This window comes from Paroedura picta, chromosome 9 (assembly GCF_049243985.1).
Source record: "Paroedura picta isolate Pp20150507F chromosome 9, Ppicta_v3.0, whole genome shotgun sequence".
Classification (NCBI taxonomy): domain Eukaryota; kingdom Metazoa; phylum Chordata; class Lepidosauria; order Squamata; family Gekkonidae; genus Paroedura; species Paroedura picta.
The window spans coordinates 33590040-33616871 of record NC_135377.1 but is presented as its reverse complement, the minus strand read 5'-3'; the positions used below and the strand labels follow the sequence as shown (position 1 = coordinate 33616871).

Sequence of the window (26832 nt, the reverse complement as noted above, 5' to 3'; positions counted from 1 at the left end):
TTCTTCTCTTCCTTCTTAACTACACTATGATTTCAACTGAATGTTAATAACCATCTCAAACAGAATTGGTGCTTGGAGCCAGCATATTGTTTTGCCCAGAAGGGTAAAGCAAATTTGTCTAAGCTGAAACATTTAAGTAAGACAGCCTTCTTCAGAGAAAGCACTTACCATAGAAGAAGTAAATTATACATGTAGCTGGGATTAAAAGGGACAATCAAAAGAGGAGGAGGAGTGTTAATAAATCTGCCCTCTGATGAGGATATTCTATTAGAAGATCATTTGTAAGTAGATTAACCTGTAAAAACAAATTGCTGATGGGTTCATGGGTTGAATGAAAATATTATAGATGCCATTAAATACAAAAGAGGATGGACAATGCACACACTACCAAGACAAGGCAAAACTAAAAAAAATAAAAATAAAAAACCTCCCTCAGATAACAGCAGGAACATGTATGGACATCAGAAGATTTTAGGAACCATTTCAGTACAGGATAAAAAGGATTTTATTTACTCTTCCCACAAAAAGTTGAAGTTATGCATAAATGCTTTCTGGTTGCTGTTTCTCCAAGTTTCTGAGAGTGCTTTTTTGCCATTCTTTCTTGTTCCTCTTCTAAACTGAAGGTAATTGAAAAGTATACAGATTCCCTCAGATCCCCCTCATACAGACCCTTTTATCACACCTTGAGTCACTCTCCCACACACATCAAGGTCATTCCACCTGCTTTGCACCTTTTGCCATCATCCCCCCTTCATTGACATACAAGCTCCATTTCCCCCTCATTGCTTTTCATTTTTAATTTTTTTACGAGTGGCATGAGTCTCAGATTGCTGGAAAAAATTTAAACGGGGAAAGTTTAAAAGGAGCTGTGCAAGGTTTATTTCCCTGCAGTTACTTGACCTGAAAGGGAGATTGGAGAGGAGGCAGTATGCCCAGTGCAAAAAGAAAAGGATTTCAGTGCTGCATGCAAACAAAGTAAGGGGGGGGGGGAGGATCCTCAGCACAGAATGAAATTGACACAAGATGCAAAAGGCATAGGGATGCTGGGATGGGAAGCCTAAAACTTTGAAAACATTTCCCCCTTTAATGAACAAAGTATTGGGGGAAACCATTATGGCAGTCTCTGGAAGCCTAACATTAAAATGGCAACTGAGCCACATGGAATGTCTGCAAACCACCAACCTTAAGAATTGCTTGGGATTAATCAATTTGGAGGACAGAATGTAATCTGCACAGGATAGATTTTTTAAAACTGCCAAAATTACAACCAGTGCACAGGTTCAAATTAAGAAAGAAAGAAAGAGAAAATCACACAAATTTGCAAGGAAGGGGAGGAAATTAGTGTTACTATGCACTGCATGCACTATACTAGGGCACTGGCAAACACACGCCCCATTTTTTAAAATCAGAGTCCTGTAGCACCTTTAAGACCAACGAAGCTTTATTCGAGGTGTGAGCTTTCCAGTGCAAGCACTCTTCGTCAGACTAAGAACTGACCATCATAACAGTAGGAATATATAAGCAAAAGTTAATTTTGTTACATTACTAAACTGTATCACAGCATCCAAACACAGCCACATGATAACTCTCTGCCAAACCAGCCAATCAAACCCCTCGAACCCATTTGTAGTTCACAAGGACATATATATTAGAAATAAAACTGTCAAAGCCAGTAATCCATGGCTCACACCCTACTATTTACTGCCGGGCCCCATCTGTCTCCATACCAGTGTGAAACTTTCTTACAAGTAGAAGCTAAGCTGGCAGCTATCTTGTCCTGGAACCAGAAAGTAGAATATAAAATTACATTACATGTTACTAACAGTCACATAATCCCAATTAAAATAAATTGTGAGGAATGTGGTTACACAAGTTACATAAGGATGCATAGTGAGATAAAAAAACCTTTGTCCTTGTTGAGTCCAGGGTATGTCAAATTATTGAGTGCTATAATAACTTGCATTTCTGCAATCTCCCTTTCTAGCCTGTTCTTGAAATTTCTTTATAATACAACAGCTACTTTCAGGTCCCTTATAGCAATTGTCCCCAACCTTTTTATCTCCAGAGACCAGTCAATGCTTGACAATTTTACTGAGGCTCGGGGGGGGGGTAGTGTTTTGCCAAGGGAAATCGCCGCCGCCTGAGCCCCTGCTCCACTTGCTCTCCTCGAAAAGAAAGGGACGGTTCAAAATTATTGTAACAGAAAACAGAACCTATCCCGGGCTATATTAAATAATTCCACAATAAATACAAATAAACGTTTCTTATCTCTTCTTATATATTTATGTGTGTAAGCACAACCAGAACGGCCTCTAGATTAAACCGTTTTCAATTTTGTTTTCCTCAGTGGTTGTCCTTCTTTAAATTATATTATATATATGTGGCCTTTGGCTCTCAGGTTTGGGGAAGTCTGTTCAAAAGACTCATCCACTTGCTCTCCTGCCAATGCCCCTGACTTCCCGCCGCTTGCTGGGGGGCGCTACCCGCAGCAGCTGCACAGTGCCATGCCAAGTGAGGAGCACCAGCCATGGAAAGCACCAAAGGTGAGCTGGCAGCAGAGTGGCAGGGCAGACTCCGAGGCAGCAGCCAGGAAGGAGAACGAGGAGCTGCGGCCCGGTACCAACTGATCAATGGACTGGTACTGGGCCCCGGACCGGGGGTTGGGGACCACTGTCTTATAGCAGCCGGGCCGCGAAGGCCCTGGCACTGGGCCGCGGCTCCCTCTCCCCGTCCCCTCCCTGCAGTGAGAAACTTCCCAGACCCCAAGGAAATCGGCCGCTTTGGCTTGCGGTCCGGCAAGCTTCTTTTTCCAGGATAAGGGGGGAGAGGGAAGCGAGGCCACCGTCGCAAATGCGCAAGTGCAGCAGGTCCTGACTGATCCATGGTCCCCGGACCGGGGGTTGGGGACCACTGCCCTACAGGTTTTTCAGTCAAGATTTTACTCCCAGAAAAAGTGTTGGTAGGATTGCACTGAAGGTGTTGCTGCTCCAAAAAGGCTTTGAATCTAGCACTGCTCTTGTAGCTTGGTAGGTAAACCTATAGGTGTAGGGTTGCCAGATCCTCCCTAGCCACTGGTGAGGTGAGTGGGGGTGCAGGGTTGCCATCTCCAAGTTGGGACTCCAGTGGAGCATGATGCCATAGAGCACACCCTATGTAGATGGTATGCTAAACATGCTGTGCGGGAGCCTGTATAGATATATCCTGAGAAAAAAGAGTCATGATAAAGGTAAAGGGGTCTATTCCTACTCATGTGTCAGGACCAGATTAATAAGATTTTTTCCCCTTTTAAAATGAATAATTACTTTCTACTTTCTGATAAATCCACTTTAATTTTTTTAAGGATTTTTAAAACTGTTTTGAAAAGACAGACAGACAAGCTAAAATGTAACAAAATCACACACTTTGGTCAAGAATCATCACCCTTTTTGAACTGACTGCTAATTTCTCGGGTTCTCGGAATATTTTTATCAACTGGCATACAGCTCTACACCATATGGCATGATGTACAAGCACATAAAGAGAGAACTGGATCAGAATATAAAGAGATTTAAAAATACTTGCTATACCTATATGGACACAGTCAATGATACAGAGTCACAGGTTCTGTAACTCTTCACACAAAATGCATATTTGGGTATTCCAACCTTAGGATACAGTATTAAGTGCCTTCACTAAATATACTAGTTAACTTGGAATTAAAGATTCTTTCTCCAAGTGCTGTTGTAATGCATTGGAGTCAGACAAATGGAAAATTATAGAGCTTTGGACACCATTTCTGAAATTCCGACAAACAAGATTCAGGGCCATACCGCACAGCGTTAATGTTGCTGAAGTGTTACCATTGTGTAACGCCATTTATTCTTCATTATCCACAACATCGTACACAATCTGCAACACTCCTGCAATACTCCCACAAAAATCGCTTTGTTGTAGCGATTTTCAGGGAATCCACAAAAGTGGATTCCCCCTAAAAAAAACCTGCTAGACTCTTGAGAACAACCTGCAACACATCCAAAAAAGACAAGTCCGTATAGCTGTAGCAAGCATGTCCCTCCCTAATCTCTCGCACCCGAGCTTCTGGCGTTGCGATCGCCATTCCACCCCCCCCTTAAACCGGCAAAAGCAACGAATAAACAATGCTTCTTTGGCTGAAATCCCTCAACAAGAATTGTCTGTAAAGTTTCCAAGCACAATACAGCCCCCCGTTCGACACTGCCCATAATTTCAGCCAGATATAACACTGGGGGGAGTAATTATTATTATTATTTTTTACTTTCAGAGTGTGTAAACGAATAAGCGCCAGCTCCTAAGCCAGCGAAAAAGGTCTTTCTGATACATCGAATGGTATTTTCGTGCTTTAAAAAAAACAGTTTTTAAAAGGAAACACGAACACAACAATTAATTGGCTGCTCTGTTTGATTGACGGCCAGGGGAGGGAGGAAGCGCGGAAAAATATCGCCTCCTTTGTTTTGATTTCAGCAAGACTGGAAACTTGTGCGTTACGAGAGCAGCGCTAGTGGGAGAGCCTTTTATTCGACTGAACCTGCTGCTTTTGCTTGCAGCGCTTTTCAATAGCGCTCAGATTTAACAACAGTGCCCATTGTGCAGAATGGCCCTTATTCTCTCAGTTGTCATCATACACTAGTTATTCATAAAGGAAGATGAACTAGAGATTACTGCCTGTTCACTCTTCAGCAAACAGGCAGTTTGGCATGGCTATCTATCAAATTATGAACCAGCCTGCTTTCTGTAGACAGTGTTTCTGGCCACCTACTAATGGGCCTGCCCTGAAAGCAACTGAAGTTCAAACGGTAAAGATTTAATCAAACAGCAAGTTTTGTACTTTACTTAATGAGGGTGCTGGTTCTTTACGTGCAGATATCTACTCTGGTGACACTGATCTATGCTTCAGTAGCCTCAAGGTTACAGTAAAATTTATTTATTTATTTATTTATTATATTTATATACCACCCTCCCCGGGGGCTCAGGGCAGTTTACATAATAACATAAGAATACATGGAACAGTCTATAAAACATTTGAATAACCGTGCAATAATAACTGATAATTGTAAACATATAACAGTATAGTATAACAAATAAACTATACAACAATGCAACAATACAAACAGGTCCAGAGTATATAGGTGGTGTTCTGAGGGGGGGTGGGGGAGAGCAGGGGCCCTTTGGTCACTGTTGGCTCTGTCTGGTCTCAACCAAATGCCTGGCGGAAGAGCTCCTCCTTGCAGGCCCTGTTTAAGCTCCGTAAGGCATTACATTGGATTTACACTGGATTTAACTTGATGATCTGGAAACTTCAGCTGGTAAAAAATGCAGTATTCTGTTATCAGGAACTATGTGACATTATGCTTCTCAGGCCCCTTTCCTGGCTGCCTATTTATTTCCAGGTCCAATTCTAAGTGCTGGTACTTAACTTTAAAGTCTATATGACTTGGGGCACATATACATGATGGACCACGTCTCCTTGTACATGTCCTGTAGGGCAGCTTCATTCCTCCCAGCACTTTTGTCTACTGCGTGTTCTAAAATGGCCCAAGGCTGGACTTTTTCAGAAGCTGCCCCATGCTCATAGGACAGCCTACTGGAGAAGGTGAAAGGAGTTTCTACTCTCCTGGCATTCTGTCAAGGGCAACCTTAGTCTAGGCCAAAGGAAATGTTTTCCTGTCTATAAAGATTGTGCTATAAAGAGAGAAGGTAGAACTCTTCAGTGCAAACTTCATAATTGCAACATTAAATTTATACACTACAGGATAATCTCAGTACAAATCTTTCAGTGGATACAGCAATAACAAAAAAGATTAATCTATTTAGGCTTAGTTTATAAAATCATGTGGACAATAGATTAGAGAGTAAAAAATTAAAACTGGCATAACTTCATACATATAAATCACCTACTTTGTAGTTGTCAGTAGAGATTAAAGCAGGTGAATTAAAAATATTTCTTGAATAAAAACTTTAATTATGTAAGTGATGAGATTTGAGAAGGGAATCTAGAGATATGTGAAAGCCATCTGAAAAAGCTTACGTAATTAAAAAATTATCCTTGACCAATAAATGGGAAGTTTGAGGTTTTGTTCAGTAACATACATAAACAGTGATAATTATTCCTCTGGTATCTGGAAAACTAGCAAATGTACTTCTGCATAAACATTTGTAGGCAGGTAGTAACCTACTTCATCAAACCTATAAATAGCCAGGCGTACATTCAGAAAAAGAAAGTGAAGAGAGATGGTTGAACATAACATGGCATGGGTTTGTACAGGTGTGAACTTCTAAACTAGATAAACATTCGTCCTATAAGTAGTAGGGCTTTGCAAAACAGCTTCTCCAACAACGAGCCACCTTACAGAGGAACAAATGCAGGGACCAAACCCTGTAACTGGCCTCAACCAGGGCCAGGAGTTTTTCAGTCCTGACCCTGGCCTGGTGGAATGCTCTGCCAGAAGAGATCAGGGCCCTCCTTGGATCTCAAGCAATTCCAGAGGGCCCGCAAAACTGAACTGTTCTTCTAGGCCTATGGGGAGATAATAACTTCTCCACTGGAAACACCTACTGAAAAAATCCAGTGATAGGAACCCCTCCCTACCCTGATTAATCTCTATAGGGACATGAACAACTGGAGGTGTTATGAATGGAATTGCTATTTTATTGTTACTATGGTTTTATTACTATTTATACTGATTTATGATGTTGCTAACTGCCTCAAGTTGACAGGGAAGGGTGGTATATAAATAAAAATATTTATTTATTTATTATTTATGACAAACTAGGTGCCAACTCTGTCCCCATATCGATTCATGCAGCATTATTACCAGCCCTATAAACATAAGCCATAGCATTCTGGACTTATTCATTTGTTCATCTTCCAAGTGTCAATAACACCCTTTCTCCTCCCCACCCAGGGCAAACAGGCCAGTTTACACTAGACAAAAACTTGTTCATCTTTTTATACCCTGCTTTTCTCTACCCAAAGGAGTTCCAAAGTGGCTTGCAATTATCTTCCATCTTCTCACCACAACAGACACCCTTTAAGGTAGGTGGGGCTGAGAGAGCACAAGAAAATTGCTCTGAGCGAACAGCCCTAAGAGAACTGTGACTGGCTGCAATTCACCCACCTGGCTGCATGTGGAGGAGCAGAGAATCCAGATTAGAGTCTGCCGTTCTTAAACTACACCACACTGATATTGCAAAACATTTCCTTATTCCCACAAAGGAAGTTAGTCAAGAGATTTCAAGGAATCTCCTCAGAAATTCCACCCTGAGTGTAGAGTCATTTTTTTTCTGCCAATTCTTCTGAAACTGTTCACTGAATCCTACTAGAAGCTCCTCCCACATCTTTACCGTGCTATACTCATTCTACTCTACTGCTAATAGCAATCAATATCCATTGTGCTAACAATAAAATAAAGCACTCTCACAACTAAGAATAACTCTTAAAAAGAGATCAGGAACAGCATTCAGCTTAAACTAGATTTGGTGATCAAATACCAAACACTAAAATGCATCAAATATATAGATCATGTCACAACAAATTCTAAAACTTCAAATTTCTTTGTATATTACAGAACAGAAACTACATATTTTCCCATTCTGATGATAGGTTTTCCCCTCCTAAATAAAATGTGCTTCCCTCACAGACTAAGCTTTTATTTATTATCAAATTTCTAGACTGCCCCTATTGGCACAGCCATCTTGGGTGGTTTACAATATACAAGAATACATGTAGTGTGGTTTCTTTGTTATAAAGTGAAGCTGGATGTCTCACCCTGTCACTTTTAGATCTTTAACTCAGCTGTGGTGTTTTTTCATCTAGAGGCTCGGCCTCTAGTGCCCTACTTGTCTAGAGGTTCGGCCTCTAGTGCCCTACTTGTCCTTGGACCACCTGGCCATGGTGATCCATGCAATGGTCACTTCCAGATTAGTCTTTTGTAACTCACTCTATGAAGGCCTTCCCTTGTCTCTGACCTGGAAATTACAGCTGGTGCAAAATGCAGCTGCTAGGGTCTTCATGAGGTCATCTTGGAGGGCCCATATCCAGCTTATGCTAAGGCAGCTGCATTGGTTGCTGATTGGCTTCCAGATCAGGTTCAAGGTTTTGGTACTTACCTGGGCCCCACTCACCTGAGGGGCCACTTGTATCTTTATGCTTCTCACAGGGCAATTTGCTCTGCAAGTAGGAATCTGTTGGTTGTCCCTGGTTCCTGGAAAGTACACCTGATCTCAACCAGGGCCAGTGCCTTTTTGGTACTGGCACCAACCTGGTGAAATGAGCTCCTGGAAGAGCGAAGGCCTTTACAGAGCTCTCAACATTCCGCAGGGCCTGTAAGATAGAGCTCTTTCACCAGGCATTTGGTTGAGTTCTAGGAAGAACTGCTCCCTCCCTGTGCAGGCCTGTAAAAGCCTGCTGGGACACACTCTCTGAAGCTGCCCCCTGGAGGATTGGCAGCTATTGGATATGGAGGTTGGGCAATGTAGTGGGTTATCCTGTAGCTGTGATTTTACTGCCATCTTGGTTTTGTATAGGTATTGTTTTATGGGATTTTAGATTTTATGTAAACCCATCACAAGCCGGTTGATTCCGGGAGTGGCGATCTAAAAATTTAAGTACAAATAAAAATAATTTTTAAAAAATACATCAGCACTTTTATAGAGATGTCCATTACAAGAAGTGTTCAAAAGTTATTCATCCATATGCTCACACAGATTTTTATTACTCATCTGTGGTGTCAAAAGAAAACAGAACTTAAAATCTGACCAGCTGAAGAAAATTATTACTTGCTACAGATGACAAGACAAATAGCTATTTATAAGGCTCATTATTTCCTGTGAAAGCTGTTAAATTCATAGATGCAGACATATGGACCTTACTGTTCTGCTTTAGAACAAGTCTCCTGAAGTATCATTGCGCAGCTTGTCTTATTACCACAATTAATGATACAGCATTATCTTGGTAAACTTGATGCTTTCAAAAAAATAATAAGAGGCATGAAATCTGAGCTTAAAATCTACTGGGCAAACATTTCCATTCTACTAAGCACTCTATGAATGAAAAGGCATCCTAGAACTTTACTACATGAATACTACTGTGATGAGTGTATTAAGTGGGGTTCTACAGAAAGTAGAATTATAATTATAGGCATGATAGTCTGGCCAGGCATGTCATGACTGGAGAAATGAGAGAATCGATTTAAAAACCTTGTTGGTATGGTATCAGTGTCATTGCCAGGATAATGGACAGGCTAGAACCATAACCAAGGAATCATAACTGTAATTAACCTGAAGAACCAGAATATCCTCTTTGGTGAATATTGCATCTCACCACAGAACTTATTCTTAGTGGGGTTTCCAAAACATTTGATAGACAGTTTTAAATTCCTTACTCCAAAGGAGAGGCCTTTGCAAGAATGTTTGAAAAAGATGGATAAATTTAAGGCCTCCACACCCTGGGCACATCTAACTCTTCCTCTACCCATTTCTTTCATGCTTTGTCAGTAGTCTTTGAAATTTGTCCAAAAAGTTTGAATGGGATTTCAGAATCTGCCAATTTACACGAGCCAATATTTGAATTAGAAGGTAATTTCACAGAGTAATAAGATAAGCATCTAGAAACAAAGACAATTGTGTGTGGGGGGTGGGGAGTCAACTTCTATATACAAGATATTAATCATGGATGTTTGCCCAAGCACGCCCTACAGTCTTAACTAGCTATTAAAGAGATTCAGGTATGTAGCCATGTTGGTTGAAGCAACAGAACAAAGGTTCAGAACAGTGGCAGTTTTAAGACCAACCAAGTATTATTCAAGGAATAAACTTTCATGTGCCTGCAAATTTGGTCACATCTCCATGTGGATAAGAATTTCAGTAACTGACTTCATAGACTGCTTTCCAAGGGAACTTAGGAAGGGGAGGATTAGTCCTTGGAGCACTGGCCCAATGAGCTTCTAGCTGCTGACCTAATTTAGAATTCTAATATTAGGTCTGAACAATGTCCACAAGTTTCTATGGTCAACTGACATAGGAGTTCTTCTGTTAAAACATTTGCTTAATAATATGCTGAAAACTGCCTGCAATTGTGGCTATTTTAAGATTACAATCTATACGCAGAGCTTAATACTGCCAAGGAATGTATAATTATTTTTAGCAAGAGAGGGTCATTTCCATATGATCAGCACTTAAATATGATTTCTGGACCAAAGGATTATTGGGCAAATTATTTGGAAATATATAATTCCTACAGTTTAGAGCACTGCTCGTAATTTGATCCGCCTGTCTTTATGGATATACATTGGTTCTGTAAAAGGCTTAGGAAAGCAAGAAAAAAAAATCAAAGATGAAATATCTTGTACAAAATGGCAAGAACAGATTTCACAATATTCACTAGTTGCCCTAGGGTAAGTAACCACTTCCAAGTTTTAGTTGTTCTACATGAAAAATTGAAATAACCCCCACCTACTGAGAGGATTGCAGCAGGGACAAAAGCAGTAAAAAAGGATATAACTGAAAATACCCTTAATCTCTGGCCAATTTTTCCTAAGCAGTAGGAAAGATTTTCCTAATATCTGAAGATGCAAATCTAAATTGTAGCCACAAGTGAAACTTTAGCCAAGGCCTCCAAGTGTAAACTGCAGCTATTAAAATACAATATCTGGACCAGAAGCAGTCCAGGATGGGGAAAAAATACTTCTGTATGTGAATGATCATGAAAAGGCACTAAGCAGTGTGCGTTATAGTGATATGGCAACAGAACCCAGCGTTTTCTAAACAGCACTTTCTCTTTTTGCTGTTAACATTTAATAATCCAGTCAAGCCTTCTTGCTATTTTCATTCCAATTAGTGACATCCAATATCCTTTTAGATATAGAATTAGTCATTTGCCATTTACATCTTTCTTATGTATGGTCCATTTGAGGCTCTGAAGATGTTATGAAACAATTTAAAGGTAAAACAGCAGAAGCACTCTTGGCTCAGAAGTAATGTGGATAAGCCAGACGGTCTCCAAAGAATGCAAAAACATATAAACAGATTTTCCAAATGTGCACACTAAACCAGAATGAGGCAATGGTTTATCTAACTCATGTTAATATATCCTGAAATGATTATATATTCATGGATTCCATTTTAAGGATCACTGGCACATGCTGAAGGAAAACAGAGAACATGAAGGTAACCAAAATTTCATCCCTTTTTATTGGAACTAATCAAACTATATATAACAGGGGTAGTCAAACTGCGGCCCTCCAGATGTCCATGGACTACAATTCCCATGAGCCCCTGACAATGCTGGCAGTAGCTCATGGGAATTGTAGTCCATGGACATCTGGAGGACTGCAGTTTGACTACCCCTGATATATAAGGTACCAGGTGAAAGCACAAAGGATCTGGAATGTGTATGTTCCAACGACACTTGCTAAGCTACAACGTCTATTGTAGCTTCAGTCATATAACAGCTGATTCCACTCAAGACACCTTGGGCTTATAAAAACCTGGCTGGTCAACTTCAGCATGGTGTGGTCAGCTTGACCCCCCAAAAGCAGATAGAGGTTAAATTTTTGGCTCCCTGGCTGCTGGTTCCAGCCTCCATCTGGCTCCTTGGGAAACCGAACCCAAAGCCTGCTCTTGACCATACTTCCTGCATCTGACTTCTTGGAAAGCCAGAGTACAGCCTATTTTGACCTTTCCTCTCACTCCTCAGCACTAGCTAGGCTGAGGCCTGCTCCTTGACAAGATCACCCAACAATGTCTAAGATTTAGAGGAGCAGGTTGCTAAAAGCATCATGACAAACAATAAACATTTCTTGAAATATATTCAAAGCAGGAAACTAGCCAGAGAAGCAACTAGGATTTTGGATGATCGAGGAATAAAGGAAGATGGCAGAGAAGACTAATGAAATTTTTGTTTCTGTGTTCATTATGGGAAAGTATCCATGCCACAACTACTATTTTCAGAAAGGAAGTCAGAACTGAGCCAAATTGAGGTGACCTATTGGGGAAATTGAAAATGATAAATGTCCAGGTCCTAATCGCATACACCTGAGAGTTCTTGGGGAATTCAAATGCGAGATAGTTGCTAAATTAACCCATGTATGTAACCTAAATTCAGCCACTATACTAGAAGACTGGAGAGTAGGAAATGTTATACCAATTTTTTAAAGGGGGGGGAATAAGGAAATTGCAGACCAGTCAGCCTAACATCTGTCCCAGAAAAATTAGTAGAAACCGTAATCAATGACAGAATTATAAGGGACACAGAAGAACAAAGTCTGCTGAAGTCCTGCTTCACTAACCTTTTGGAGTACTTTGACAAAGGACCTCACCAAAGACTCCTTAGTAAACTAGCAGTTGTAGGATAAGAGGACGAGTACTCTTATGGATTAAAAATTCGTGAAATGACAGGAAGCAGAGGGTAGGGATAAATTGACAGTTCTTATAATAAAGTAAGCAGTGAAGTCCCACGAGGATCAATATTGGGGCCAGAACTATTTAATTTAATGAATTACCTCAAATTAGGGTGAGTAGTGTAGTGACCAAGTCATCTATATAGTATTTCTCAAGTGTGGCCCCCATCTGTGGATATCTAAATCCATGGACTGAGGACATGCATTTAAGAGATTTTTCTAAAAACTTGGGGGACCTCCTAAATTTGTAGAAAAATCTAAAATGTTAAAGTACATTGGGAAAATGTTAAAGTACATTTAATTCCTGCCAAATTAAATAAATCACCTACTATTGAGGGACTCAATGGCAGCTGCTGCAGCCACAGTGCCTAAGAGCTTGACCACAGAAGAGCTTGGGAGCCACCAATGGTCCCAGCAAACTGGGAGCTCTGCTGAGAGTGGTCAAGTTGGGGGGGGGGGGAGAAATCTCAGCAGGCCTGCCCAGTACTGGTGAGGCAAGCCACTGAAAGCAGCACTGTGTGGGGAAGCCTTGTTGAGCCTGCCTTTAAATCTGCCAGGTAAGCCATTAAGATCATGAGGAGAGCTGAAAGAAGCCACAATGGGCCCTTCAGTGGCAGCTATGGGCTTTTAGTGGGGCTGGGAGCAGAAAAAGAGAAGTGATGTAGTATGAAGAGAAAGAGAAAAGAGAGTGATGGGGCTGGGGAGGCTCACAAAGGCAAAGAGAGAATGACAGGACAAGCAGGCAGAAAGAGAGAGTAATTCAGTTGGGGGCAGAAGAGACAGAGAGACTGTAGAGGTAGGGGGCAGAAAGAGTGACAGGTATGAAATACAGAGGAAGAGGGGGTAGGATGAAAAAAGAGAGAAGGCAGAGAAGTAGGGGGAGAGGGGAGGAAACAAGGGGGGAAATCTTCCTCCCTCCAAGTTTCTTGTGAGCCCTCAATGGTTCTTATGACATTCTGGCTATAATGATTATCATTAATGCTAACAAACAAATTAGATTTCCTATGGCTCTTCAACTATTCAGGTTTATGGCAAAATCTTGAATGAATCTCACAGCCATCCTTCCTTCTTCTCTTCTACCCCTCCCCACTTTACAATACCTTCCCCCCAAAATACTATAAGCAAATGATTAAGGAAGTGAAACATCTTCTATATTTGTTGTTGTTGTTAGTTGCGAAGTTGTGTCTGACCCGAGCCTTCGGGGAGGGCAGTATATAAATATAATAATTAATAAAATAAATAATCGCAACCCCATGGACAATGATCCTCCAGGCCTTCCTGTCCTTTACCATTCCCCAGAGTCCATTTAAGCTTGCACCTACTGCTTCAGTGACTCCATCCAGCCACCTCATTCTCTGTCGTCTCCTTCTTTTGCTAGCATTAGGCTCTTCAATATTAGGAAAGACTAAATGGTTTGGGACTTTTTAGTTTAGAAAAAGATGACTAAGGAGAAACTTGATAGCAGTGTGTAATATTATGCACAGTTCAGAAAATTTAACTCTTCTTTTATACTATTACATTAAGTCAGCAAACTGATGGATAGAAGATTCAGGACATGTGAAAATGAAGTACTACTTGTATTTCAAGAACCTTAGGTCGTTTTTTAAAAATTATCTGACAAATTACAGCCCTTAGCTGTGATGGTCAGATGAAACCTTGATTAGAGGTACCCCCTGAACAACAGTCAGGAGGAGGCAAAGGGATTGTTATAATGATGTGGGGTTTGTGGGATTTCCACTGAAGTAAACAGGATAACAGACAAAACATTTTGTTTGATCTATTAGAAAAGGTTTATTGGACTGGGTTTTAACTATATTGAAGAGCAATAGTAATTTCTACAAAATTCCCATAGGAATTGGATAATATCTATTTAGTGATATTTTGGATCTATATATATACAATTAAAAAATTGTATTTAATATTTTTCAAGTTGATTATCTTACTGTTTTTATTTAACCTGGTTAAAAGACTTAGGGCTCAAAATGTAAATAATGACAAAGATGCCAAACAGCATGACCTAAAAATTACTTTGAGAAATTAACAAAACAATATTTGTCATAATATTTATTGCTGAAAAGGGACGTCTCATGCCCATGTCCCAAATCTGAAACACAGCACAGGCCTCTGGATTTTCTGCTAAAGATTGAAAACTTGAATCATAGAAAAACAGAGTTGGAAGGGACCTCATGGGTCATCTAGTCCAACCCTCTGCACTATACACTCACAACCCTATCACTCATCCACTGTTACCTGCCACCCCCTTCAGCCTTCACAGAATCAGATGACTATCCAGCCTCTGTTTAAACATTTCCAAAGATGGAGAACCCACCAACTCCCAAGGAAGCCTGTTCCACTGAGAAACCACTCGAACTGTCAGGAACTTCTTCCGGATGTTTAGACAGAATTTCTTTTGCATTAATTTCATCCACTGGTTCTGGTCCGTCCCTCTGGGACAAGAGAGAACAACTCTGCTCCATCCTCTGTATGGCAGCCTTTTAAATACTTTAAGATGGTTATAAAATCCCTTCTCAGTTGTTTCCTCTCCAGGTGAAAATGAAATACTACTTGTACTTCAAGAACCTTAAGTGGTTTTTAAAAAATGATCTGACAACTTGAATTTCAAATGTTTGAAATTTTGGATTTCCTGTTCAGAAATTGAAATAAAAACAGTCAGGTCTAATCTTAATAGCTGAACAAACAGTGTTGCCCAAATGGGGTTGTTTGCCTGGTATGCCAGTGTCCAATGAAGGATACAATAGGGAGATTCCAAAAGTAGACAGAACTTTATTGCAATAAAGGGGAACTTGGTGACTAAGAACCGAGAATTCCATTAGTGAGACACCAACAACAATCCTTTATGTAATGTAACAAGTAACTTTCAGACATGTACAAACATATTCCAATTACTGCATACATATATTTCCTTTTCATCTGTATAAGTACATTTTGTCCTTCATTGGAAGTTTTTAGGAAGAGATTGGATCAGCATCTGTCAGGAATGTGTGATTTTTAAGTCCCCAAGAAGGAAGGGGGATGGACTGGATGGCCCTCTGTAGTCTCTTACAGCTCTGTGTGATGTGGATAAATATATCTTACTGTTATGTGATGAACTTATGGTTTTCTGTAAACTTAGCAAAAGCAAGCTTTGCAAAAAAATAATTCCCTTAGCTTGTTACATCAACAGTTTTGCATATTCAGCTATATTTTCAGACATCCTGCAGGATATTCCCAGACATTGTGTCTGATTTTCCATTTTTCCACTCCTTTTCATCAACACCTGAAATCAGATAAATTAAACATGGCCTATATACTCAAGCTATTCCTATGTATTCTTAGAATGGCATTAGTCTTATTAATCTTGCTAACTTCCTATCATTAGGATTATCATTAGGACTCCCTATCATTATAGTAAAGGTAAAGGTATCCCCTGTGCAAGCACCGAGTCAGGTCTGACTCTTGGGGTGACACCCTCTTGCGTTTTCATGGCAGACTCAATACGGGGTGGTTTGCCAGTGCCTTCCCCAGTCATTACCGTTTACCCCCCAGCAAGCTGGGTACTCATTTTACCGACCTCGGAAGGATGGAAGGCTGAGTCAACCTTGAGCCGGCTGCTGGGATTGAACTCCCAGCCTCGTGGGCAGAGGTTTCAGACAACATTTCTGCTGCCTTACCACTCTGCGCCACAAGAGGCTCTTAAATCATTTTACACAACTCTAAAACATTCAACAAGTGATAAGAAATGGGAGCATGTCTTAAGGCGATGTGTGAATGGATTTTATTATTATAATATATATATTACATAAAAAGAGATATGACATAAAAGCATATTAGTATCTATTAAGAATCCATCATTAACTCAGGATACCTTTCCTCAGCTACTCAAAGAGAAGGGTTCCCATCCACTACTTAAAAAAAAATCTCTGCAGAAAAATGTTGTAGCCAAGTATCACTCAGACTCTAACCTGCCCTTTCTTGGTGATTGAGAGAGCAGAGGCAGATCAATTCCAGGTCTTCTTGGATAAACTTTAGACCAGGCTTTCTCAACCAGAATATCATGAAACCCCTGGAAGGGCTTCCTGAATAGGTGGGAATTAATTTTTTTGTATTTTTAATTTGTTAAACATTTATCATGATATGACCATATATGGTCATGTCGATCTGTTCCCCTCCATACGTCCAATTATGGTCCTGGAAGGGTGGGAAGGGGAGGGGCCCCAAGTGGGCATGCACACAGCTATGCTTTTCAACTATATTCTACATGATCATACCACTTCTGGGGTTTCTCAAAGCCTGTTTTAGGGAGTTCTCAACAATAAAATAGCTGAAAAAGGATGCTCGAGACCATTTTCAGCCTGCCTTCAGGCTGGGCTATGGCATAGAGATGACACTGCTGTTGACAATCCTTGTCTGAGAGTAGACAAAAGCCATGCTTCCTTTTTGCTTTTGTTGGACTTATCTGCAGACTTTGATGGGGCCTTTCCCAGACATTTGGATGGCTGCTGACATCACTAGATATCACTGGAACCCACTTCCCCTATTGCTCTACAGGCCTAGTTTCTTCTTCTACCATGGAAACAGAAAGTGACCAACGGGTTGATTGGTTGGCTCCTGCATCTTAATTCCATGAGCCCTTCTTTGAAGGGGCATGTCACCACTTCCGTAGTTCCTTAAAGTCTAACACATATTTCAAGATTTCTTCCTTGGTCAAAAGAATCATAGAATCATAGAGTTGGAAGGGGCCATACAGGCCATCTAGTCCAACCCCCTGCTCAACACAGGATCAGCCCAAAAGCTGGGAAAGACTGCAGGAGATCATAACATTCCCCACAAATCGGACTCAGTTGTCATCAATGTGGGACCTACTTTGTGAAGTTTCACAGGGTGCAATCCTATCCTCCATGCTTTTCCATCTCTGTGTAAAACTCTTAGATTAAATAATTCACAGCTTTGGGGTTGGATGTCATTTATATGCAGATGATACCCAGCTCTATATTTCCTTATTGTTTTAAAAAACCCTGATGATGTGATAAAGGTCCTGAATAATTGCCTGGTTGTTGTGGTAAACTGGCTAAGAGTGAACCTCTTGAAATTTAACCCTGAAAAGACAGAGGTAATGTTGGAGATCTTGAAGAATGTTGTGTTCCCCACTTTACAGGGAGTTCAGCTGACCCTTGCAGATTCAGTTAAGAGCCTTGTGGTTATACTGGACCTAAAATTATGACTGGAGAAGCAAGCTACCGCAGTCACAAAGAAATATAGATCCTTACCTTGACACAGATGACCTGACCACCTGAGTCCATGCCATTTTATCATCCAGATTAGATCTCTGCAATGCACTATACATTGGTCTCCCCGCAAGATCAATTTGGAAACTCCAGTTGGTGACACAGCTTGGCTATTAGCAGTAGCTAGATGGAGCATAGAGCCTCTTGTGGCGCAGAGTGGTAAGGCAGCAGACATGCAGTCTGAAAGCTCTGCCCATGAGGCTGGGAGTTTGATCCCAGCAGCTGGCTCAAGGTTGACTCAGCCTTCCATCCTTCCAAGGTCGGTAAAATGAGTACCCAGCTTGCTGGGGGGGGGGGGTAAATGGTAATGACTGGGGAAGGCACTGGCAAACAACCCCATATTGAGTCTGCCACGAAAACGCTAGAGGGCGTCACCCTAAGGGTCAGACATGACTCTGTGCTTGCACAGGGGACACCTTTACCTTTTACCTTTAGATGGGTAATGCATATTACTAGCAATCTGCAGGCACTTCAGTTACTAGACTCAATTTTAGATATTTAAAATCACACACAAAGTTTTTCATGGCCTTGGCCTCATATATGCAAGATCACCTACGTTCTCCACAGCAGCTTTGCTCATTGGAGTAAGGTATTCCGGAGGGGCCAAGCTGCTAAAGGGCAAAATTAATTTCTGTCCATATACGTGCCTTCTCCATTGCGGCTCTTGCCTTACAGAAGGGCCTGCCTGAGGAGGTTAGGAGGGCTCCCACTCTCACCGCTTTCCACAAACCAATCAAAAATGAATTACTCAACAGAGCAATAAGTTGCCCTGTATTCATAAATACTTGGAAAAATATTTTAACAAGAAATACACAGAATTTAACAGTATGATCTATATTACTGTGTATTTCTTGTTAAAATCAGGATCCTTATATGGAGTTTTGCATCATTTAATGTGTCATGTTAATACTTATGCTTTGTTTCAGTTCTGTTTTTGACTTCTGGTTGGTTCTACACCCCTAATTCTATTGCATTGTTTATTGAATGACCCATCCATCGATTGCATGTCCTTACTCTGTGTAATCCGCCTTGTGTCCAAGCGACAAGACTTGAACTGTAAAAATAATGTAAATAAATAAATTACTGCCAGTTGAAGAGGTCTTTTGGAAGAACATTCCTTTCTTAGCTCTACTGATATCACACTGCTCAAGCACACATGCTTCATAACATCTTACAGCCAACTACGTACAGAGACTTCTACAGAATAAGAATCCCAACAATGCTAAAGCTAGGCATTCCTTTACTGTATATTTTAAAGAGCACATCTCTTCTTGAAAAGTCTGTATCCTAACAGTAAATTTTATATTCTGTTAACTGACAGGGCAAAAGATTAATTGGTTTTTATACCCCAGTTTTCACTACCTCAAGTTGTTTCAAAGCTGCTTACAATCATCTTCCCTTCCTCTCCTCTGTGAGGCCGGTGGGGCTAAGAGAACTCAGACAGAACTGTTCTATGAGAACAGCTCTTAACAGGACTGCGAGTAGCCCAAGGTCATACAGCTGACTGTATGTGGAGGAGCAGAGAATCAAGATTAGAGGCCAGCATCTTAACACAACACCACAGCCAGCAGGGAAGGTAACCAGATGAGAAAGCTACCAGAAGCTCTCATCTATCCATCCATCATGAGTGTTACCAAACAGGGGGGAAATACGGAATTTTCAAGTCACCTTTCGACCAAACAAGAAAATAAACAATCCCATGTAACATATTAGACACAGCAATAACAAAAGTAGCGGGTTCCAACAACAGTGCTGCCACTCCTGAGAACTTTAAAAAGAAAATCAGGCTAAGGAGATCCTTAGATCCTGCCTCATTTTCTTAGATTCCAAGAGGCTAAGAAGAATATGCAAACATAAAACGAAGAGAAAAACAACATATTTGTTTTAAAAAAGCAAATTTATCACAATGATTTATCACAAATTTATCCGAAAGATAATGTTGACACTCCACAGCATATTATTTTCAGAGCGATATTTTAGTTTGCAGAAATGCCCCTTGAAGGATATATCTTAAATAAAACAATCTAACTTCTATTGTTTGAATATAAATTGACACAATCCTGACCTGGTTGGCCTAGGCTAGCCTGATCTCATCTGAACTCAGAAACTGAACTGGATTAGCCATGATTAGTATTTGGATTGGAGACCCTCCAAGGAAGGCCAGAGCTGCTAAGCAGGAGCAGGCAATGGTAAGTCACGTGAACACTCTTGCCTTGGAAACCCTACAGCAGGGGTAGTCAAACTGCGGCCCTCCAGATGTCCATGGACTACAATTCCCAGGACTACAATTCCCAGGAGCATTCGCTGGCAGGGGCTCGTGGGAATTGTAGTCCATGGACATCTGGAGGGCCGCAGTTTGCCTACCCCTGCCCTACAGGGTCACCATAAGTCAGCTGCAACTTGATGGCACATTCCAACACCCCCAGTCCTAAATAGTAAATGGTTACTCATTTGTTGGTTAGACAGCACCAAGTGTACAGTGCACACACTACACAGTCAAATATATTTGATAATTAGCGGGGATGCTGAACTTGAACAGATACGAATGTTGATTCAGGTGTCCAGCCGCGCTGGTCTGAAGCAACAGAACAAAGTCTTGAGTCCAGCGACACCTTTAAGACCAACGCAGATTTATTCAAGGTATAACTTTTCAAACGCATGCACACTTCGTCAGGTACACTGGAACAAAATATCCTTTCTACATCAGCAGAAAGAGGCTGCGAATGGGGAGTTAGTTGCCAGGAAGGGCTTGGGAGGAGTTGCATGAGAGAGGCATAAGATGCTATCATCCCCCACAACTGCCCAGGGACGCACTCCCGAGGCCTGGGGTTCCTCCTGGGATAGGTGAGGAGCGACTGGCTCCCCCCCCCTCCCCCGGGGCACCGGGGCTGCTGCTGGGTTCCCAAGCCAGGGCGGAAGGCACAGAGCATTTGGCCGGGCCGACTGGCAAGCCCCGGCTTCCCTTGCTGCCACTGCTGCTGCCCGTGGCTCGGGGACGGCGCCTACCCCTTACCTTCTCCGCCTGCCCAGGAGGCTCAGCGCGCAGAGCGCCAGCACGGTGCCCAGCGCCAGGCCGAGCGCCTCGAGGAGGCCCATCGCTGGGGGAGCCCTTGCTGCCGCTCCGGAGGCCGCGGCGGCGCGCTCACTGCCGCTCCGGCCAGGGAAAGTTTGCCGGCGCCTTCGCCCTCCCGCGGCGTTTCGGGAAGTTTGGCGCTGGCCGCGCGGAGAGTCCCAGGCCGCCGCTTCCCGCCTTTCTGGCTCCGCAGGGAGAAGCTGGGGGCGGGCCCAGCAGGGACGCCTCCGCCCCGAAGAAAGTGCGGCCAAGCCCTCGTCGACCTTTAACTTGAGTCGATCCCCGGTAGCAGGAGCGCTTCAGGCGCCGAGCAAAGGGCCGCCGCGCAGCCCGTCCACGCCTCCCCCGCTCCCTCGCCCAGGAACTGGATGCCTGCCTGGGAGGCTTCCAGGGGGAGGAAGTGGGGCAAGCTGCACGAGCAGAATACAGAAGGAAATTTGTGCGAGTCACGAGTTGCAGAAAGGAAAACCACGCTGCCAGACATTTCTGGGGAAACGGGGACGCAATCCAGGGCCAGGCAGAGGGAGAACCAGTCAAAGCCCCGGGGACTTGTCTCTGGAGGAAGAGGGTGGGTGTCAGTGGAAGGGTCTTGCTCCTGCCCCAGAGACAGGGCGCCCGCAGGGAGGGACTGCATCATCGACAGATGATTGTCTAACCTTTTTCTGGAAACCTACCATGATATGGCAGCGTTATTTGGGCCGGACTGAACATTTTTGTAGTACATATTGAGGATATGGGCATTCGGACATAGATAGCTCTCCCCAAGCCACAAAACTAAGGTGACAAGATTTTAACATTGGTAAAGCGGGACACCACTGACTGGGGGGGGGGGCGGTCTTGATTAAAAATTTGGTCCATATGGAGTAACAAAAAGTTTAATAGAACGCATAGAATGCAAAAATAGTACTGTAATATATATATTTTAATTTCAACATAAGTACAATTTGCCAGGTACCCCCAGATGTCCCTCCAAAAGTGGGACAATCTGGTCACCTTACACAAAACAGTTAACACCCCTCTCCCCATATGTATGTATGTATATTCAATCAGTGAAACTATGTGAAGGAAACTTAGGAGAGCCTGGCCTATGCAACCAGCAAAACTACTTAGCCGCTCTAACTGGACACCTCCCAGTTCATAAACATGGACTCTGTGGTGATTCAGTGATGAGAGGAATGCTCTGTAGACATCCATGTGGCCTGGTTACATTTCATTATTACCTCTTTAATGCTGTAACTGATCTGTAGCTCTTAGAACAGGCATAGTATAATTACAAGGCTGTTCTGCATGTAAGTCAGTTTGAGAAGATAAAAGCGTATTTATTTAGGATTTTACAGTCAACATGCCTGTTTCCTCTGTGTGGGGGTGAAATGTGGTCAGATAGCTTCTGACTTATAGCAACCCTGTGAATTAATGGCCTCCAATAATGAATCAATAACAAACTGAGGTGGTTTTTCATTGCCTGCCTATGGGTAGCATCCCTGGATTTCCTTCGAGTTCTCCCATCCAAGTATTAACCAGGGTTGATATTGTTTAGCTTCCAAGATCTGGTGAGATCAGGCTGGCACACATTCTGCACACTTTCAGTGTGTTTTTGATCGGAACAGGAAAATCTACTTTTAAAGTGCATTGAAAGCGTGTTATCTAATACCAGATTTAAAGCCCATTGTTTATAGGAATACAATACATGCTAGCATGGGCGCTGCTGGCCCCGGCGGCCTTGCAGGGCTCCTGGCGGGGCCCCCACCACTCTGGCCATGCTGCTTCCCCCCACCTGAGGGCCCAGCTTCAGTGGGGTGAAAGGAGCAGGGCCAGCTCCTCTCGTTGCGGCGAAGCCTCCCCCCCCCCCACCCCCGAGGTCCTGGCTTCGCCTGACCATGGGATATTTTAAAATCAGAAAATGATCTACAGTTCCAGCAATCCAGACTTCTAGTCCTTAGGTAGGGTTGGGGGATGCATAATAAAGCAGCCTTGCAGAAGCTGAGAATGGCTGAATCTAGTCAGTACCTGAATAGGAAACCTCCTGGAACCTCTTTGTTTGTTCATGGCAGAGGAGGAGGAAGATACAATCTGTAAACAGCCCGTGGCGCCACGGGCGCCACGGACTGTATAAAGGAGTAAGGGGTAGTGGGGAGGAGTTAGGGCGGGACCGGTCCGGGATAAAAACTCGGGGGGGGCCAATCAGGAGCCGCGAAGCGGCTCCTGATTGGCCCCTCCGAGTGTCAATCCCGCCCCAAGCAGACAATGGGGAGCCGCGCGAAGCGCGGCTCCCCATTGCCTGCTTCACTCGCTCGGAAAATGGCGGCCCGCCTGGTGAGAGCCTCGGCTGGGGGGTGGGCCGGGAAGCCTTCTCTCGGCCGGCGGAGCGGCCTCGCAGCGTTGTGGACGCTGCGAGCCCGCTCCGCCGGCCGAGAGAAGGCTCCAGAGAGCCTCGGGGGGGTGGATGGGTGGGGGGGGGGAAGGGAAGGGAAGCCTTCTGCCGCCGGCCGCAGCGGCCTCACAGCGTCGTAGACGCTGTGAGCCCGCTGCGGCCGGCGGCAGAAGGCTCCAGAGAGCCTCGGGGGGGTGGATGGGTGGGGGGGGGGAAGGGAAGCCTCCGATTCCCAGCCCCAGCAACTGCGAGCCGCGCGCAGCGCGGCTCGCAGTTGCTTCCGGCCTGACGAGACTCCAGCCGGCGAGAAGCTGAAGAGAAAAAAAAAACACCCCTGTAGGAGCCTTTCCGGCACGCCCACAAGCCGGCACGCCCACGAGAGCCAGCAGAAAAACATTAACCCTGTAGGAGCCTTTCGCAGCCCCAAGCCGAGAGCCAGCAGAAAAAAAAACCCTGTAGGAGCCTTTCGCAGCCCCAAGCCGAGAGCCAGCAGAAAAAAAAACCCTGTAGGAGCCTTTCGCAGCCCCAAGCCGAGAGCCAGCAGGAAAAAAAACCCTGTCGGAGCCTTTCGCAGCTCCAAGCCGAGAGCCAGCAGGAAAAAAAACCCTGTCGGAGCCTTTCGCAGCCCCAAGCCGAGAGCCAGCAGAAAAAAAACCCTGTAGGAGCCTTTCGCAGCCCCAAGCCGGCACGCCCACGAGAGCCAGCAGAAAAACATTAACCCTGTAGGAGCCTTTCGCAGCCCCAAGCCGAGAGCCAGCAGAAAAAAAACCCTGTAGGAGCCTTTCGTAGCTCCAAGCCGAGAGCCAGCAGAAAAAAAACCCTGTAGGAGCCTTTCGCAGCCCCAAGCCGAGAGCCAGCAGAAAAAAAACCGTGTAGGAGCCTTTCGCAGCCCCAAGCCGAGAGCCAGCAGAAAAAAAACCCTGTAGGAGCCTTTCGCCGCTTCAAGCCGGCGCCCTGGGAGCCCCGGCAGCCGCCCACAGCACAGCTGCTGGGTGCTCCCTGCCCTCATGGCCCCAGAACACAATGGAGCCGCCGGGAAAGCCGCAGAAGAACAAAAAAATGCAGAGGAGCCGCCACAGCCCAGCGCACCACACCTGGGACTCCCGCCTCCTCTTTCAGGTAGCCTGTCCCTCGCTCTGTCCCTCGCCTGCCGCTCGCTCTGGTCCCCACCTGCTAGCGCCCATTGTCTTCTTCATACAATGGGCTTTTTTACTAGTATGTAATAATAAACTAATGGAGGTTACAGCTTTTCTTTATGTTCTCTGCCTGTGTTGAATTTCTCTGGCTTCCATCATGCTGGAAGTTCCATTTCCACCTTCCCTTTGCATATCGTTTTCTGTCAGATACTTGACACCAACATCTCCTTGTGTGGTCATGGTGATCTCCTGTGTGTGGGCAAATTCTTGTGCTTATTAGTAGAGTCATACCCACAGCACCAAAATAGTAATTCCAAATATCTATCATTTTCTTTATTTAGACAATTTGTAGTCTGCCTCTCCAGAGACTGACCCCTGGACAAGTGATCACCCTTCAGCTCATGGTGCATTTACAATGTATTCATCTGTCCTTTCCACTGCCTGTTACAGATAACACATGATGGAACTATTTTCTTTAATAAGATGTGGGTCACTGTCTGATAGCAACCCACTTCTGGGTTCACATGTTTTTGCAAAGCACAACTCAGTTCTTTTACAAATCAGAAGAAGTCTACCCTGTCTTTAGCTTATTGTAGCATTTTAAAGCAGAAAGCTGAAAGTGATGGGTATTTCAGAATTCTATTTACAAATTACTGGTTGCCTGTATTCTTTTGAAGGCCAAAAACATTTCTGAGCATCAAAGAAAAGCATACAACAGGTCAGTGACCTTTCTAGGCAGTTTTATGCTATCAGCCTTTGAGATTGGCCTCCTAGTCTTTTGGCACAGAAAGAGACCCTAAATAGCTGGACTGCAAGAACAATGGTTTCTGTTCTTTTTGGCGAAAAACAAGTTCATCTACCTCTCATCTTCTCCACTTCTTGTTAAAGATATTTTGGCAGCTAAATATACTGAAGATGAAGCTGCTGCTGCAACTTGTTGGCGTGGATGGGGTCACAGCTCTTTAAAATGTTTGTGGTTCATTGAATATTTTAGCAGGCTGCCAAAAATTCCCCCGAGGAAGAGAAAAGAGAAAAGGGAACTGGAAGTTAACACCTTAACACTTGATGCAAACCTGAATGAAATGTTGCATGGAGAAATAACTTTGTGTCAAATAAGTAAAGGTCAACTGCAAACAAACAGCTGAGCAAGAGCTTCAGATATTATTCTTAAAGAAAAGAATTTTGTGATTGAAATGTGGCTTTTCCCATCTTTCATTCCATTCAACTCTTTTTAAGCTCTACCCCACTCCCATACAAAACAATTATATTTGTTTTATTTACTTTATATATCCCCTTCCCTTCTTATTGAGACTCAGAGCAGATTACAGAGTTTTGAGCTAAATCTATGAGGCTGCTGGGCATTTGTAAAATTCCAGTTCAGTTAAGTTGGGCTTGGGAAGCAGAACTTTCTATAGGATTGTTTCCGGTCAGTTCACATAAGAAATACTTGCAAATTCCAAATACTACAGGAAAGGAATGAAGCAAAAATAAAATGTAATAAATTTACAACACTGATTAAGGCCTTCAAGAAAGATCATGCTGCAGTACTTGACCTGCGGGGGGGGGGGGGGGGCTCTGTACAGAAACTAAGGCAGTTTTTCCTGGTGAATGGAGGCTTTATAACTCATTTTTAACAAACATGTATAAGCCTACCTTTTTTCCAGACAAGCACAACCCGAGGTGGATAACAGATTAAAAACCCTATAAAACATCAAACCGCCACCGTACATAACAATGATTTAAAAGTTCAATCTTGCAGCTCTGTTAAAATTGCCAAAGAAATAGGAGCTTTCCTAATTTTTCTTCAGAATGGCTAGAATGGTTACAGTGAAAGAAGCAACAGAATGCACCTTTGCTGGGTCACAATCTGCAGGTGCAGAGTGAAGTCTCTGCATGGGCTTACCTTTGAAGAGATAGCCCTTCAGTTATGTAGATCTTGGGCAGTGTAGAGTCTTAAAGGCACAATCCAGCAACTTCAGCCAGACTTGGAAACTAACAGCCTGTGCAAAGATCACAAAACAGAGATGATACCAGCCTTGTGGTCTGCCCCCTGAAGTTAGAGATCCTGCGTGTTGCAACCATTGTAGTTTCCAAATTCTCATCAGAAGAAGCCCTATAAAGAATATGTAACAACTAGTAATGAAGCCCATTGCACAAAAAAATGCAACAGGCTTTAGATTACTGTAGCCAGTTAGGGCTGCCCAGAGCCCACTGGCCAGGTGGGAGACATCCACACCACTTTGTCCCCACCACAGTCTGCAGGACACCCTTTGTCTCTGCCATTGCTTCTCACCTCCAGATAATAGACCAGTTCCTCAGGCAAAAATGGCTGCACTGGAAGGTGGATAAGAGTTGTCGGCTCGTCTTCCTCCTAAATGCCCATAAGCAGCACAAAGGAGGACGGGAGCAGGAAAGACCTGCAATCGGCCCTCAGTCCTATTGGAGGGGTTTCCCCCACTGAGGAGCTTGGTGGGTTTTACTAGATAAGGGGTTTACCAGGTGCATCATCCGCACACAAACTGAGAATTATTATAGCTAAAGATAACCTATATTT

The 26832-nt window shown here is 43.3% G+C and overlaps 1 protein-coding gene across 1 annotated transcript in view; it reads right to left on the bottom strand.

Moving 5' to 3' along the window:
- Positions 1 to 21113, bottom strand: part of CYP7B1 (cytochrome P450 family 7 subfamily B member 1) — a 117222-nt gene extending 96109 nt beyond the window's left edge. Inside the window, exon 1 of the mRNA XM_077352295.1 lies at positions 20712 to 21113. Within this exon, the coding sequence (XP_077208410.1) occupies positions 20712 to 20794 (83 nt within the window). The 5' untranslated portion in view covers positions 20795 to 21113. The remainder of the gene's footprint in view (positions 1 to 20711) is intronic.
- Positions 21114 to 26832: the final 5719 nt, after the last annotated feature.